This window comes from Ahaetulla prasina, chromosome 8 (genome assembly GCF_028640845.1).
Source record: "Ahaetulla prasina isolate Xishuangbanna chromosome 8, ASM2864084v1, whole genome shotgun sequence".
Taxonomy (NCBI): domain Eukaryota; kingdom Metazoa; phylum Chordata; class Lepidosauria; order Squamata; family Colubridae; genus Ahaetulla; species Ahaetulla prasina.
In genome coordinates, this window is record NC_080546.1 from 45,296,382 (window position 1) to 45,311,080 (window position 14,699).

General features: G+C 43.0%; 1 protein-coding gene across 9 annotated transcripts in view; it reads right to left on the reverse strand.

The window, feature by feature from the left end:
- The window catches only part of BLTP1 (bridge-like lipid transfer protein family member 1), a 155,857-nt gene that overhangs the window by 60,661 nt on the left and 80,497 nt on the right, over positions 1–14,699 (reverse strand). For all 9 annotated transcript variants that reach the window (XM_058192414.1, XM_058192422.1, XM_058192413.1 and 6 more), the window contains 7 exons: positions 14,453–14,592; positions 13,911–14,130; positions 12,417–12,572; positions 11,369–11,544; positions 6,061–6,236; positions 5,116–5,822; positions 455–700 (listed from right to left, as the gene is read on the reverse strand). In XM_058192414.1, the coding sequence (XP_058048397.1) occupies positions 455–700; positions 5,116–5,822; positions 6,061–6,236; positions 11,369–11,544; positions 12,417–12,572; positions 13,911–14,130; positions 14,453–14,592 (1,821 nt within the window). The remainder of the gene's footprint in view (positions 1–454; positions 701–5,115; positions 5,823–6,060; positions 6,237–11,368; positions 11,545–12,416; positions 12,573–13,910; positions 14,131–14,452; positions 14,593–14,699) is intronic.

The window sequence follows — 14,699 nt, forward strand, 5'->3', positions numbered from 1 at the left end:
TTTTGAAGTTAGAACATTTTAATATAATTTGGGCCAGACAACTAATATACTTTTTCAGTTTCTTATGGTTTTGCAAAACAGTGTAATAGTTATACCCTTCCTTTTATCCACTTAAAGTGGATAATACTTAAAGTGATCCATAATACCACCTCATTTTATTCCCCAGATAAGCCAACAAGGTAAGATAGCTAAGTCAAGGTAACCTAGTAAGCTTCATATAGGTAAGTAAGACTATGAACTCAAATCTCTCCAGTTTTAATCTGAGATTCCAAGCAATATCCTAATTACTTTTATATTAAAATACACTAAACAGAATCATCTTCATTATTTTAATAAGAGGAACATTTTTTCCAAAAGCAGTCTGGCTCGTATTGTTGTATCATGTATCTTATTCTATATCCGGCTTCTCACTTTTATTAATCAAAACAAATGTGTTCAATTAAAAACTTCTTACCTTTCATTTTTTCTTTGAGTGTAAAACTACCATGGATTCTCTTCAGTTCTGATTCCATTGTTAGCCCACCAATATCTGCTTCAAGATGTGTGCGGTTTACCATGCCAATTCCAAAGATTATTAGAGTCACATGCTGAGGTTCAGTTGTGACCAAACTACGTTTTCTCTGAGGTCTGCTCAAGCTGCTGCTATCCTGTTCATTTTCGAATGCAACTTTACATGCAGGTTCTGTAGGGCTCCGAATTCCTACAAGTCACGGAAATAAAACCAAGAAATATTGATAGGATTTAGTAAAAAATAATTATTTCATAAAAATATGCCCATCAAGTATGAATTTAACAAGGCAATACTTAACGCTTCTTTGTTGGAAGGGGTTTTCCCTGCTGTCTTGAAAGAGGCGGTGGTGAGACCCCTCCTCAAGAAGCCTTCCCTGGACCCAGCTGTTTTAGGAAACTATCGTTTTGTGGCGAAGGTTGTAGAGAGCGTGGCACGTCAACTACCCCAATACCTGGATGAAACTGTCTATCTAGACCGTTCCAGTCCGGCTTTCGGCTGGATACAGTACGGAGACGGCTTTGGTCGCGTTGGTTGATGATCTCTGGAGGGCCAGGGACAGGGGTTATTCCTCAGCCCTGGTCCTATTAGACCTCTCAGCGGCTTTTGATACCATCGACCATGGTATCCTGCTGCACCGGCTGGGGAATTTGGGAGTGGGAGGCACCGTTTATCAGTGGTTCTCCTCCTATCTCTCTGACCGGTTGCAGACAGTGTTGACAGGGGGGCAGAGATCGACCGCGAGGCGCCTCATGTGTGGGGTGCCGCAGGGGTTGATTCTCTCGCCTCTCCTGTTCAACATCTATATGAAGTCGCTGGGTGAGATCATCAGTGGTTTTGAGGTGAGGTACCAACTGTACGCTGACGACACGCAGCTGTATTTTTCCACCCCAGGCCACCCCAACGAAGCGGGGTGTCCCGGTGTCTGGAAGCTGTACGGGTCTGGATGGGGAGAAACAGGCTCAAGCTCAATCCCGCTGTGGATGCCGGCACCCCGGTACAGTCAGTTGCAGCCGCGGCTGACTGTTGGGGGCCAGTCATTGGCCCCGATGGAAAGGGTGCGCAACTTGGGCGTTCTCCTGGAGGGGTGGTTGTCTTTTGAAGATCACTTGACGACTGTCTCCAGGAGGGCATTTTATCAGGTTCGCCTGATTCGCCAGTTGCGCCCCTTCCTAGACCGGGATGCCCTATGCACGGTCACTCATGCTCTGGTTACCTCTCGCTTGGATTACTGCAATGCTCTCTACATGGGGCTCCCCTTGAAGAGCACCTGGAGGCTTCAGTTGGTTCAGAATGCAGCTGCGCGGGTGATAGAGGGAGCTGCTCGTAGCTCCCATGTAACACCGCTCCTGCACAGACTGCACTGGCTACCTGTGGTCTTTCAGGTGCACTTCAAGGTTTTGGTTACTACCTTTAAAGCGCTCCATGGCTTAGGACCGGGTTACTTACGGGACCGCCTACTGCTACCGATTACCTCCCACCGACCGGTGCGTTCTCACAGAGAGGGACTCCTCAGAGTGCCGTCCGCCAAACAATGTCGGCTGGCGGCCCCCAGGGGAAGGGCCTTCTCTGTGGGGGCTCCCACCCTCTGGAATGAACTTCCCCAGGACTACGACAACTACCTGACCTTCGAACCTTTCGCCGCGAGTTGAAGACCTACCTATTTATTCGCGCAGGACTGGCATAGAAATTTTAGAAATAAATTTTTAGTAGTTTTAATATTTTGATTTAATTTGGGGTTTTTATGTTTTAATAGTTTTAATCTGGCCTGATGTTTAATAAGATTTTTATAATTGTTTTTACTGTGTATATTGTATTGTTTTTACTTTGGCTGTGAACTGCCCTGAGTCCTTCGGGAGAAGGGCGGTATAAAAATCTAAATAAACTAAACTAAACTAAACTAAACTAAACACTGTTCCCTGCTGAATTCAATATTTTATTTATTTTTATTTATAATTACATTTCTATACTGCACCATCTCCCGGAGGACTCAGGGCGGTTTACAGCCAAAATTAAAACACACACACCAACACTATATATATATATATATAATAAATAACAATATTTAAAAACAATTAAAAACAAATATTTACTGGCCGAATCACTAAAACGGTCAGAAACCCATTAAAATTTTGCTAAAATATGTCTTAGGCTAGTCCTGCTCGGTGAAATAATAAGGTCTTCAGTTCACGTTTGAAGGCCTGGAGGTCGGGGAGTTGGCGTAACCCCGGAAGTAGCTCGTTCCATAGGGCTGGTGCCGCCACAGAGAAGGCCCTCCCCCTGGGGGCCGCCAACCTACATCATTTGGTCGACGGCACCCTGAGGAGGCCCACTCTGTGGGAGCGCACAGGTCGTTGGGAGGCAATCGGTGGCAGAAGGCGGTCTCGCAAATACCCCGGTCCTAAGCCATGGAGCGCTTTAAAGGTGGTAACCAGCACCTTGAATTGCACCCGGAAGGCTACCAGCAGCCAGTGCAGGCCGCGCAGGATGGGTGTTATATGGGAGCAACGCGGTGCCCCCTCTATCACCCACGCGGCCGCATTCTGGACTAGCTGGAGCCTCCTGGTGCTCTTCAAGGGGAGCCCCATGTAGAGAGCATTGCAATAGTCCAGGCGGGAAGTGTCGAGGGCATGAGTGACCGTGTGTAAGGAGTCCCGATCAAGGAAGGGGCGCAACTGGCGAATCAGGCAAACCTGATAAAATGCTCCCCTGACAACGGCCGTCAAGTGTTCTTCTAAAGACAGCCGATCGTCCAGGAGAACGTCTAAGTTGTGCACTCTTCCCCTAGGGGTCAGTACTTCCTCCCCCAACAGTCAGCGATGGCGTAAGCTGACTGTACCGGGACGCCGGACCCCACAGCCACTCAGTCTTGGAGCGGTTGAGCTGGAGCTAAATATGTCTTTAACTTTCAAATCTGTACTGTTTCTTATCTTGTAGGCTGTTTTATTTAGCCTTAAAAATATGAATATGTTAAATACAATTAACACATTAGATAATATGCATCTTCATATTAGGATTTCAGTTTTGTAAATTGATGATACTTGCTTCACATAGATAAATGAATTTAATGAAAATTGGTGGCACTTTGTATTCTTCAAAATGTCAACATTTTAATTAAAATTTCAATAAATTCAACTTAACAATGAATGAGAATTGTTTCTGATTAATCAGAATTAAAATTTAAATAAGCTAATGGAACAATAAATAATTAATTAGGACAATTAATCAGAAATTGAAATAGTTGTAATGTGGGATCTGTAACTAGCTACGTACAGAGAGTGTTATTTTGATGCAGTAAATACAGGCTACCGTAACTACAGATTAGAAGTTAGGTGATGTTTTAGTCCTGCTCTAGGCACTGAAGCCAACAGGCTGAGCCAATCATTCTATTTCAGCCTGAGGAAAAAGGCAAATGGAAAGTTACTTCTGAAAATGTTGCCAAGTAAGCTCATAGACTTGACTATCCAGGAGTGAAGATTGACTCAGAGCGACCAAAACAACTGTTTACGTATTTGATCTCACATTACTTGTGAACATCAAATAATACATATAAATAATGGGATTGAGAACTTTCACATTGCCTTCATTTTTTTATTTGTGTGTAAACAAAAATTTTAACCGTCAGCTACAAGATTATATTAGATAGCCAAGGATTGGATTTTGATATGAATATTGTTGTGATGCTCAAAAGCAGCCGCTGTCAAAAGCTACCATTCTTATACATAGGATTTTGCTCTTAATGAGTTTTCTAAGTGGTATAAATTCTAACTTTCTAGATATGGCAACAATGCACAGTAAATCCAATTATCATTCCTTGCATGAAAAATCATAAAACTACTAAATCCAGAGTTTCTTTTATTAAAGGGGTTTTGATCCTGTGTCAAAAAAAGGACTTATGCCTCATTCATCTACAAAGCAAAGTGTCTTCTAGATATCAAGTCTTCACATTTTATATGTCTTTTTTCATTTAAATTTATTAGGTTTTATTCTTTTCCTATTATTTAAGTTACAACTTTTCTGCATTATTGAAAACAATTGGGTATTAAACAGTAATATTTGCTTTCTAACTGAACCATTTTAATTGCCAGTTTGCCAAAATTAATTACCAATTTTAGAATTAAATTTTTTATTTAGCTTTAGAAAAAATAAGTCCCTATACATCAACATAGAAATCTGTTTCTAACTGTGAAAATACCAAATTATGAAACGTGCATCATAACAAGAGTTATGTTATGAAGGCAGGCAGGCAGTTAATCAACAGGTTTGATCTAGTGATGAAGGCACCAGATTGGAAACCAGAAGACTGTAAATTCCAAACTTAGACATAAAAGCCCCTTTGTGACTTTGGACCAGTCTCTCAGTCTCATAGCCCAACTCAGCTCAGAGGATTGTTGTATAAATTGGAGAAATAAGGAATATTAGGTAAGTTTGGCACCCTGAGTTACTTCTAAAAATAATAAAGGTGGATATGTATGTATATGTAATGTAGGTATGATGCAAACTCTGTTCTTTGGGACATTGCATGCAGGAATATAATGAGCAGAATGTAATCCATTTGCCCTCTCCAAGAGAGGCAAATTATGGTAATTCATCAAAGATTTTCTTACCTGCTGGATAAAATGTTTCAGAAGATTTTTCTAAAATTCCTGTTGGATCTGAGATAAGAGAATAAAAGTTCAACAGTTTATACATATTTTGCCAGCACTCTGCAGAAGGTTCACTCTGTTCCGACACTGTAATTGAATCAGAGTCATCCATATGAATGGTGACATGGTCAACAACATCCCTGGAACCTTTTCTGGATACTTTAGAAGTCCTTCTTTCTGCCCTTCCCAGTGAATTTTTATTCCGAGATTCTTTTTTATTGTTCTCACTGTTTGATCGTTTATTTTTTGCATTGTTCACTCTGTTGACACCATTAAGACTGCCTCGAGAACTGCGACTGAAATCGGAAGAACGGAAGTCTCTGTGTTTCCGAGTTTTAAAGGTTGGTGTTGGAGAAGCTGAGCCAGCTGTATATCTACTAAGTTTGATGTCTGTTTGTGTAGCTTTAATATCATCTATCATGGTGCTGAATTGGTGAATAAGTCGAACAAGTGCCATATCAACATGCTGGCTTATAGATTGACAAGAGATTGTAAAATTGCAATGAAACGTGCTATAATGACGTTTGTTAAAGTCATGAAAAGAAAGAGCATTGGTAGAATTTTGAGGTGTATTCACCGACTTCTCCATTATAACAGCACTAATACTAAAAGTTTCCAACATTAATGCTGGTTTGAATTCAAGTGGAGGAAGATTTACTAATCCTTGCCTAGGAAACAAAAACACAAGAATTACTCTTACATTAAGAACCATAAAAGCAACTAAAATTACATTATTTAGATAACATTTCAGAAAGTGATATCCCAACTACATCATTATCTAATTTGCCTGCTGCATGCCATTTCATAATTTTCTTAAGGACTACATTATTTCTGACTTCATAAAGAGGAAAATAAAATTTAAAAATGTTTAATGTGAAATGTATTTTTGGAGCTTGAGTGTCATACCTTTGTGCTCTTTTGCTTCTTCTCTCTTTTGCTGTATCTGAATCAACAATGTCTGCCCTAAGGCAATCCAGAGTTCCTGAGAATGAGAGATGTTCACCAAAGTACATCCTGTAGCACAATGGTACTACATCCTGAGGCTGAATTCCTGTGTGGCTCAGAAGAGGTTTGAAAACAACCTATCAAAAATAAAGTCAGGCGTTCTTAAATCGTAACTATTGAAATTGTCATTCATTAAATGTTACTACACTTTTGAAAATCCTTCCAATGTTTTAAAGCAGTGAAAGATTGCAGGTTGACATAATTTATTTAGTGTCTATGTGTATCTTTTAATTTAGTGTGCAATTAAACAAAAAGAAGGAAGAACAATAATAATATTTTAATTTGTATACCGCCCTTCTCCCAAAGGACTCAGGGCGGTGCACAGCCAGAATAAAATACAAAAAGAACAACACATACAATACTAAGAACAACCCTTAAAAAACTTATTCAATTGGCCAAATTTAAACACCCTATAAAATTTACAAAAATTTAAAACCCATAAAATCAAATTAAAATTTTAAAAAATCAAGCCAGTCCAGCAAGGCGGAATAAATAGGTTTTAAGTTCGCGGCGAAAGGTCCTAAGGTCAGATAGTTGTCGAAGTCCAGGGGGAAGTTCGTTCCACAGGGTAGGAGCCCGCACAGAGAAGGCCCTCCCCCTGGGGGCCGCCAGTCGACATTGCTTGGCTGACAGCACTCTAAGGAGCCCCTCTCTGTGAGAATGCACCGGTCGCTGGGAGATAGAAGACGGCAGTAGACGGTCCTGTAGGTATCCCGGTCCTAAACCATGGAGCGCTTTAAAGGTAGTAACCAATACCTTGAAGCGCACCCGGAAGACAACAGGCAGCCAGTGCAGTCTGCGCAGGATAGGTGTTACATGGGAGCTCTGAACTGCTCCCTCAATAACCCGCACAGTCGCATTCTGGGCTAACTGGAGTCTCCGGATGCTCTTCAAGGGGAGCCCCATGTAGAGAGCATTGCAATAGTCCAAGTGAGAGGTAACGAGAGCGTGAGTGACCGTGCATAGGGCATCCCGGTCCAGGAAGGGACGCAACTGGCGGATCAGGCGAACCTGATAGAAAGCTCTCCTGGAGATGGTCGTCAAATGGTCTTCAAAAGACAACCGTCCATCCAGGAGCACGCCCAAGTTGCGTACCCTTTCCATCGGGGCCAATGACTCGCCCCCAACAGACAGCCGCATCTGCAGCTGACTGTACCGGGGTGCCGGCATCCACAGCCACTCCGTCTTGGAGGGATTAAGCTTGAGCCTGTTCCTCCCCATCCAGACCCATACGGCTTCCAAACACCAGGACAGTACTTCGATTTCTTCGTTGGGGTGGCCTAGGATGGAAAAGTACAGCTGCGTGTCATCAGCGTACAATTGGTACCTCACCCCAAAACCACTGATGATCTCACCCAGCGACTTCATATAGATGTTGAACAGGAGGGGCGAGAGAATCGATCCCTGTGGCACCCCACACATGAGGCACCTCGGAATCGATCTCTGCCCCCCTGTCAACACCGTCTGCATCTGGTCAGAGAGGTAGGAGGAGAACCACCGGTAAACGGTGTCTCACACTCCCAGACCCTCCAACCGGCGCAGCAGGATACCATGGTCGATGGTATCGAAAGCCGCTGAGAGGTCTAATAGGACCAGGGCAGAGGAGTAACCCTTATCCCTGGCCCTCCAGAGATCATCCACCAACGCGACCAAAGCCATCTCCGTACTGTATCCGGGCCAGAAGCCGGACTGGAACGGGTCTAGATAGACAGTTTCATCCAGGTACTGGGGAAGCTGACATGCCACTGCACTCTCTACAACCTTCACTGTGAAGCGGAGACTGGAGGGTAATTTCCTAAAACAGCTGGGTCCAGGGAAGGCTTCTTGAGGAGAGGTCTCACCACCGCCTCTTTCAAGGCAGCGGGAAAGACCCCCTCCCGCAAAGAAGCATTTGTAATCCCCCGGAGCCAGCCTTGTGTCACCTCCTGTGTGGCCAGCACCAACTAGGAGGGGCATGGGTCCAGTAAACATGTGGTGGCATTCAACCTTCCCAGCAACCTGTCCATATCCTCGGGAGTCACAGGGTCAAAACTATCCCAAACAGCCTCAACAAGACGGGTCTCGACACTCTCGCCTGGATCTACCCAATTTTGATCCAAACCGTCCCGAAGCTGAACGATTTTATCGTATAGATAACCGTTAAACTCCTCGGCACACCCTTGTAATGGGTCCTCCCGCCCCTCCTGTTGAAAGAGAGAGCGGGTCACCCGAAACAGGGCGGCCGGGCGGTTATCTGCCGACGCAATGAGGGAGGAAACGTAGGAACATTTCGCATCCCTCAATGCCACTAGGTAGGTCCTACTATAGGACCTAACTAGTGTCCGGTCAGCCTCAGAACGGCTGGATCTCCAGGCACTCTCTAGGCGTCTTCTCCAGCGTTTCATCTCCCTCAGCTCCTCGGAAAACCAGGGAGCTGGTTGAGACCGACGCTGGGTCAGAGGCCGCAAAGGCACGACATGGTCCAAAGCTCCAGCCGCGGCCTGTTCCCAGGCCGCAACTAGCTCTTCAGTCGTGCCGCGGGCCAGATTCTCGGGAAACGGCCCAAGTTCCGTCAGGAACCTCTCTGGGTCCATCAGGCGCCTGGGACGGAACCAATGCACTGGTTCCGTCTCCCTGTGGTGGTGGGTAGTGGTTAGAAAGTGCAGGTGAAGGAGAAAATGATCTGACCATGACAAAGGTTCGACAACTAAATCATTTGAAATCAGATCATTCAACCACTGGCCAGAGATAAAAATCAAATCTAGGGTGCCTCCCCCGATGTGGGTAGGGCCGTCAACTAATTGAGTCAGGTCCATGGCCATCATGGAAGCCATGAACTCCCGAGCCGCCGAGGATGCCGCGCCAGTTGATGGCAGATTGAAACCCCCATGACCAACAGTCTAGGTGTTTCAACTGCCAGCCCAGCCAGCAACTCCAACAGCTCGGGCAGGGCTGTTTTCACGCAGCAAGGAGCCAGGTACGTGATCAACAAGCCCACCTGTGTCCTACGACCCCACTTCACATAGAGGGATTCACACCCAGCTATCTGAGGCACAGTGGTCTCCCTCGGTTCCAGACTCTCCTTGATGATAACCGCCACCCCTACCTTGGGCCCTCGGCTGATGGAATGCTCGGAAACCTGGTGGGCACATCTCTACTAGGGGAACCCCCCCTTCGGTGCCCAACCAGGTTTCCGTAATTCCCATAACGTCCGTGGTCCCCTCCTGAATTAGATCTGAAATCAGGGGGGCTTTGTTAACCATGGACCTTGCATTACATAACATCAGCCGAAGGCCCAAGTCCCGAGTACTCTGGCCACTCGGGGAACGGGAAAATTCTGGGGGGCCGGAGCGCGTGATCACTCTTAAATAGCGAGGGCGTACCCCCAAAACAAGATGTGCCCCCCCCCTTCTGCCATATCTGCCTCTCCCACTTACCGTATTAATAACACAGCCCTGATAAACTGGAACGAGACCCTCCCCCGCCACCTTCGGACCTGCTAAATTACCGCCGCGAACACGTGTTGGACTTGGCTCCCTCCCCAACAGGTTTTCCCCCCACCCATCCTCCCCCCCAACCCAGACCCGTCAATTCCCCTCCTCCCCTTAAAATTCCCATTAAGACTCCCCTTAAAAAGACAATTAAAACAATTTGTTAAAAATCCCCTAAGCTTCCTAGATTTAGCATGTCAACTCTCGGGGTTCCAAAACCCGTCCTCAAGATGGGCCCTCGATAATGTGGAGGGCCAAACCTGCGAGAGAGGGGAATCTCACAGGGCAAGAAGGTCCGCAGTTGAAAATATCCGCATGACAAAAAGTACGGTTAGCAGTCCATCCTGGCCGGTCAAGATGTCACTACAGCAGAACGAGGCTCCCCGGCTGACAGAATGGACCGTGGACTTCCAGGACTCCGTGGGGTCGTTACTCCACCACCAACCCAAATCGGCCACCACTCGCCCCAGGTCCAGATGAAACCAGCCACTCTCCTCCGAGCCAATCCAATAGGCCTTGATATTAAAAGCCAATATGGGCCAGGGACCCAACACCAGGCGCCAAAGAAACCAGAGGTCGGGGTCCTGGCCTAAATCCAGCCACGGAAAGGCCAACGTTGCTGCCCTCGCCACCAGCAAAAGTCCATTGCCGCCGCCGCCGACACCGACACCCCCCGAAGGCGGAGGCCAGGAAGAGGGCCTGAACCTGCCTCGAGCCCACTCTTCGGCAGCTTCCACCCTCAGGTTGTTTCCTCCAACCTCCTCTGGCTCTTCAAACATAGCCTTGGTGAGGGCCTCGACTATCCAGGATAGACCCATCAGGAGGAAAGGCCGCCACACCGCCGCCGCCCAGAACTCCATGCCGCCACCGCCACTGCTGCCACCATCCTGGGTCATCCTGGGCCGAACTGCAGAGGGCCCGAAAAGAGGGCCAGCCTCGACCTCCAACTCCCTCTTCAAAGGCTGGACCCTCCAGATGCCTCGTCCGACCCTCTGCCTCTCCAGCCTCTCCAGCCTCTCCAGCGTCGATGAAAAAAAACCTTCAGCCCCTGGGGGAGGCTGCCACTGCCGCCGCCGCCGGAAACCGGAAGTCATGCCGCAGCCGCCGTGGCCGCCGCCCCAGCAGAAGACCGAAGGCAACGCTGGGCCTGCCGCTCGTCCCGGACCACCAGCTTACCACGAACGCTGGGTAAGATGTTCCCCCGGCAGGGTCTGGGACCAGAAGGTCAAAAAACAAACCCCTCTTGGTCCCAGATCCCTAGGAAAGGCAGCCATCCCGTTCAGTCGGAATTTTCACTGCGCCATCTTGGAGCATGCGCAGAAATGTATTTATAATTCTCATGCCAATGACATAATTGAAATTGGAGAGATGAAAACCTAGAATTGTGAAAACTATTATGGAGATAGGAAATGCCTGTCTCCAATTCTTAAACTGGAAAAGAATTATGATGATTTGAAAAGTCAAGTGGAAAAAGCTTCAGATTTAAACCCTAGGTCTAATATATAAATATAGAGCTTGAATATTTTATCTTCCAGTAGAAAACCTCCATATATACAACTTTTTTTCTGCAACAAAACAGTTTAATTAGATTGGTATAGCCCCCAAAGTCATGCACCTTGGCTTTGTGCCTAAGGCAGGACTAAAATTCAGTCTCCTGATTTCTACACTCGTGCCTTAACCACTGTACAATAAACTTTATTTTTCATGCCTGGCCTCCAATTTTAAAGACAAACATATACCTGTGCATCAGCAAGTTGAACAGCAGGGAGTCCCTGGTTAGCTTCCTCAATACCAACAATATCATCTTGGCTAGTACTATGTTGTGAATGTGTTCCATCCAATGTATTTTGGTCACTAGACATTACTGTATTGAAGTCAGATGCTGATGGTATAGTTGGAAGATTTGGAGCCACACCTATAAAACAGTTCCTATATTAATTTTCTAGTAGCAAACTTAGTTCTACTATATTCAGGATTCAGAAAGCTTAAAAATTATTCAGATAAAAGAAAACTTCAATCCTAAGGATAATACACTCTGTGTGACATCAATTTCAGCTGATGTACGTAAGCATCTCTGTGTGTGTGTGTGTGTGTGTGTGTGTGTGTGTGTGTGCGTGTATACATACATATAAACATACATCACTATTGACACAGAACGATCATGAATTCCAGCAGGTGAAAAATAGCCAAAAAGTTTTTATCTCTTCAGAGCCTAAAATATCCACACAATTATCTTACATTGTTTTTATTACTAGATAAAGCACATCAAACAAATACTGCATTCACCTCAAAGGAATTTTTTTTCCCAAGTACAGTCTCAGTTTTACTGAGAATGTAGTTAATTGTGAAAGAGGAAGTTTTTTCATTCTAAAATTTCTTGAGGACAGATTATTGCCTTGAATTCAGGACCATACCCCTTTGGGATAACTATTAGTAATCAAACTTTCGATTTTGAGAATGATAATATATAGACTTTTTTCTTAAGGTCAAAAGGTATAAATATATCATTATATTCCAAACTGACTTCAATGGGACAGTTACTAAGAAAAATCTTCTTTGATGATTTTTTGAAAATGTTTAGATGATGCTATTAGAAACAGGATAATGGGCAAGTTTATCATTAAGAGTTCACTTTATATTACTATTTTAAATACCTCAAGTTCAGTAGTATATTCTTTGAATTTTTCATTTCAATTAACAAGCACAGAGTAGATTATTTTTAAAGATAGCTTTTACTTTATTTTACTTAGGCATTTAGTTATTGTATTAAAGCGAATTTCAGAATACCTGCTGGAAGACTGTTGTGACCAGTTTTGGTGGCAGGAGATTCTTGAGCCGTATTTCCTCTATTGCCAACTGCATTTGACATCCAGTTATAAAAACTCACAGACGGTTCGGATAATAATGGATGTTCTGATAGAATTTCAGATTGCATGGTGTTTGCTAGATAGGAATAAAAACAATTAAATACGGTAAGTCCTTAAAAACAAATGTTGATAATATATTTTTCAAACCAATTTGAAACTCATTATGCAAAAAATTTGTACTCTACATACATTTCTGTCACTGATGATGAAGTGTCAACCAAGCATTAAATATTGGCCAATTTCTTGTTAATAAAAAAAAATCTAGAAGAACTTTTTTTGCCCTATTACAATGAAATTGTACAATGATCCATAGAAATTAGATTCTATGTATCTCTATAGAAACTAGATCTCTACTGTAATCCAAAGGAATTGGGACACTAATACATTTTAGTAATAATAAGAGAAGAGAAAAAACTGCAGAAAATAATAAAATACAAAGACAGCAAATACAAACACACAGTGGCAAAAGAGAGCAAAAGTAATAGTAATAGGCATCTTGGTTATAATCCCAAAACCATTGGGGCACTATTTGCACACCATTAGCATTGTCAAATTCAACATTAATCAATTGTAAAAGGCAGATTTACTTGGAACAGTTTACATCCTGCAGTGGTATCTGTAACAACACTGAACATCAATATTTGCCTATCCTGGGGTCCTAGGGAAGGACTTGATAGTCAGGCAAAAATATCAAATCTAGTCTGAACATCTGACTGACTGTGTGACAAACCATAAAAACCCAAAGTAGAAATGATTTAAAAAAATCTAGTCAGATTCTAGGCAGATACCAGAAGGCACAATGGAAAAAAAAAGCCATATGGCCATATTTTTATAAATTACAGAAAAAATAGTTTACCAATAGAAGTTCTATAGAACTGAAATCTATACAATAAACTTTATTGGAATTACATTTACACAAATATACACAGCATACAATTCAATATGTTACAAAACTGTCTACAAATTCTTCTTCTACTTATTTATTAGGTCATTATTAGGAGGCTATAGCTTAAATAAATAAATGAGACAGACAGCAGACAAACATCTAAGTAACAGACCAAGAAGAAACATTTTACACTTTGTTTTTAAGTCCAGATACTGACACAAGAATAAATTATACTTTATTAAAAAATATTCCAAAAGTAATATAGATCTCTTTTGGTAACAGTGTTTGTACCAGCTGATTTATTGCCACTTTAATCAAGTTTAGTTTTAAGAGAAGTGGCTATGCAGTTTACATCTGAACCTGTGCCCTGGTGAAAAGAAAATTGCTATAGTTTATTGAGAATTCTAAGGTAATACTAAAAGTATTCAGTATTTAGTAAGTAATACTAAAAACAATGAATAGTGTGATATTAAGCCATCATTCATTGCTTTCATCAATAAAATGTAACAGCAACAAAATGATTTCTACCTGTTCTTGTTAAAGAACTACTTTTGGGGGCGGTGGTATTTTTTTGAGGAGTCCCCTCCAAAAGATTATGTAGGCTAGGAAAACTTCCAGTCAAATAGCTAAGTAAACTCTCTTTTCTTGGACTTTCTTTAACAAGTAGCCCAGAACGACCAACATGCATTGGTGAGTCTGTAGCTGTATCTCCACTGGTATAGCTCAGAGAATGATATGGATGGATACCCTGAAAAGCAAATACACATAGAATGTAAATAAGATAACAAGAAACCAACTCCACTACATATCCATTGCTAATTCCCACTAAATTCAATCTGTTTTCTGTCCAGTTTTCTTCACAGTATAAGAAATAACTGGTGATCACAAGAACTCAACCTGAATAAAGCTCTACCTGGAGATGAAGTGGTAAATGAATTGTTCATATTTTAATTATAAGGAATGCTAAGATCTAGATACAAAATTATTTTTTATATTTTTTCTTCAACAAAAATATATATGTATGCATAGGATATAAAATTTCATACCGATGTGGAATAAAACAGATTTACCTTTATTTTAAGGCCAGAATCACTATGAGTATGAGTCTTTGATAATTTCCTCATAATCTCAGCGCCAGTTACAGGCCCAGCAGCTGGTGGGGGACGTGTACCACTTCCTTCCAGAAGCATTGTATGTTCACTGACAGTAGCTAAAATATTTGACAAATGGAGAAATTATCAAGAGGATAAATCTAGCCAAGACAATTAGGTATTGCTTAACTGCCAACAAATTCATATTAATATTAGGTATCCAAAA